This window comes from Arachis duranensis, chromosome 4, assembly GCF_000817695.3.
Source record: "Arachis duranensis cultivar V14167 chromosome 4, aradu.V14167.gnm2.J7QH, whole genome shotgun sequence".
In the NCBI taxonomy this organism is placed as follows: Eukaryota; Viridiplantae; Streptophyta; class Magnoliopsida; order Fabales; family Fabaceae; genus Arachis; species Arachis duranensis.
The window spans coordinates 67694663-67697309 of NC_029775.3; the positions used below are offsets into that span (position 1 = coordinate 67694663).

Genomic DNA, 2647 nt, shown 5'->3' on the forward strand with positions numbered 1-2647 from the left:
CGGAAGTGGATTTATGCATCAATTACTTACTCATGTAAACCCTAGTAGCTAGTTTAGTATAAATAAGACTTTTTACTAGTGTATTAGTCATCTTTTGATAGTTTAATCTTTGACTATTTTAGTCTTGGATCATTCTGTCCTATGATCATTCAGGGGGCTGGCCATTCGGCCATGCCTGAACCTTTCACTTATGTATTTTCAATGGTAGAGTTTCTGCACACCATAGATTAAGGGTGTGGAGCTCTGCTGTACCTCAAGTTTCAATACAATTACTATTACTTTCTATTCAATTCTCTTTTATTCTTATTCCAAGATATACGTTGCACAACACTTTGATGAATGTGATGATCCGTGACACTCATCATCATTCTCACTTATGAACGCGCGTGACTGATAACCACTTCCGTTCTACCTTAGGTCGGGCGCATATCTCTTAGATTCCCCAACAGAATCTTTGTGGTATAAGCTAGATAGATGGCGGCATTCATGGGGATTCGGAAAGTCTAACCTTGTCTGTGGTATTCCAAGTAGGATCCCGGGAATCCGGAAAGTCTAACCTTGTCTGTGGTATTCCGAATAGGATTCCAGTATTGAATGACTGTGACGAGCTTCAAACTCCTGAAGGCTGGGCGTGATGACAAACGCAAAAGAATCAATGGATTCTACTCCAAACTGATTGAGAACCGACAGATGATTAGCCATGCTGTGACAGAGCATTTGGACCATTTTCACTGAGAGGATGGGATGTAGCTATCAACAAGGGTGATGCCTCCAGACGATTAGCCGTGCAGTGACAACGCATAGGACCATTTTTCCGAGAGGATTAAAAGTAGTCATTGATGATGGTGATGCCCTACATACAGCTTGCCATGGAAAGGAGTAAGAAGGATTGGATGAAAGCAATAAGAAAGTAGAGATTCGAAAGGATTCTAGCATCTTCACACACCTATCTGAATTTCCCACTATTGATTTACATAAGTATTTCTATCCCTTTTTATTTTATTTATCTTTTAAATTATCTAATCCAATTACATTTGACCCTATGAATCCACTTAACTGAGATTTACAAGATGACCATAGCTTGCTTCATACCAACAATCTCTGTGGGATCGATCCTTACTCACGTAAGGTTTATTACTTGGACGACCCAGTACACTTGCTGGCTAGTTGAACGGAGTTGTGTCCACACATAGCAAAGAGACATAATAATGATTCCATACAACAACAAAGAATACTACATTGATGTGATCACAATTTCGTCCACCAGTCAGGTTTGGAGAGCATGGGTAATGGAGTGTGTGACCACTGCTTCTATGTCAGTGCTGATAAATGGCTCGCCATCTAAGCCGTTCAAAATGGAAAGAGAGTTGAGACAAGGGGACCGCCTTTCACCATTCTTGTTCGTTCTAGTTGTGGATGTACTACATCAAATGATTGGAGAGGCAGTCAGGAATGGCTGCATATCACCTTTGTTGGTTGGTAAAGACAGCATAGAATTGTCACACATTCAGTTCGCTGATGGTACTATTCTTTTTTGCCTACTAGAAGAGGCGATGATTAAGAATTACAAACGGTTGCTGAGGTGCTTTGAGTTGTTAGGGCTTAGTATAAATTTTGAAAAGTCCAGCTTGATTCCAATCAATTGTGAGGAGCAATGGGCCCAGCGTATGTGCAACGTGTTGGGTTGTAAGGAGGCCACTCTTCCAGTTAAATACCTCAGAATCTCCTTAGGTGAAAATCCGAGGTTGGTGAAGACCTGGAAGTCTATCATAGAGAAAGTGGAGGAGAAGCTCAGTATGTGGAAAGCTAAGGTGTTAAATAAAGCTGGAAAATTGGTGCTTATAAAATCTGTTTTAAATAGCTTGCTAGTGTATTATCTGAGTCTGTTCAAGATGCCGAAAGCTGTAGCTGAGAAGTTGATATCTTTGCAGAGAAGATTCCTATAGTGTAAGGATGATGGTCGAAATGGTATGGCGAAGTGGTGCTGGCTCCTAAAAAGCTAGGCGGACTGAGAGTTGGGGATGCTGTGATTTGAAACACTGCTCTGTTGTTTAAATGGTGGTGGAAGTTTGCGAAAGAAGAATGCCCGTTGTGGAAGAAGGTAGTGTGTTTGGTGCACGAAATTGTGATCACTACAACTTCGCACAACTAACCAGCAAGTGTACTGGGTCGTCCAAGTAATAAACCTTACGCGAGTAAGGGTCGATCCCACAGAGATTGTTGGTATGAAGCAAGCTATGGTCACCTTGTAAATCTTAGTCAGGCAAATTCAAATGGGTATGGTGATAAACGCATAAAACATAAAGATAAAGATAGAGATACTTATGTAATTCATTGGTAGGAATTTCAGATAAGCGTATGAAGATGCCTTCCCTTCCGTCTCTCTGCTTTCCTACTGTCTTCATCCAATCCTTCTTCTTCCTTTCCATGGCAAGCTTAAGCAAGGGTTTCACCGTTGTCAGTGGCTACCTCCCATCCTCTCAGTGGAAATGTTCAACGCACCCTGTCACGGCACGGCTAATCATCTGTCGGTTCTCAATCAGGTTGGAATAGAATCCAGTGATTCTTTTGCGTCTGTCACTAACGCCCAGCCCTCAGGAGTTTGAAGCTCGTCACAGTCATTCAATCATTGAATCCTACTCAGAAT

General features: G+C 41.6%; 1 protein-coding gene across 1 annotated transcript; it reads left to right on the top strand.

Annotated features, from left to right (window-relative positions):
* The first annotated feature begins 1289 nt into the window (after positions 1-1289).
* On the top strand, positions 1290-1946 carry LOC107484719 (uncharacterized). The gene has a single exon (XM_016105262.1). The coding sequence runs from the start codon at positions 1290-1292 to the stop codon at positions 1944-1946; it is 657 nt and encodes a 218-aa protein (XP_015960748.1).
* The last annotated feature ends 701 nt before the right edge of the window (positions 1947-2647 follow it).

What these genes read in the sequence shown, in the direction of transcription:
- LOC107484719 (XM_016105262.1), top strand. Translation starts at nt 1,290, where the DNA reads ATGGAGTGTGTGACCACTGCTTCTATGTCAGTGCTGATAAATGGCTCG.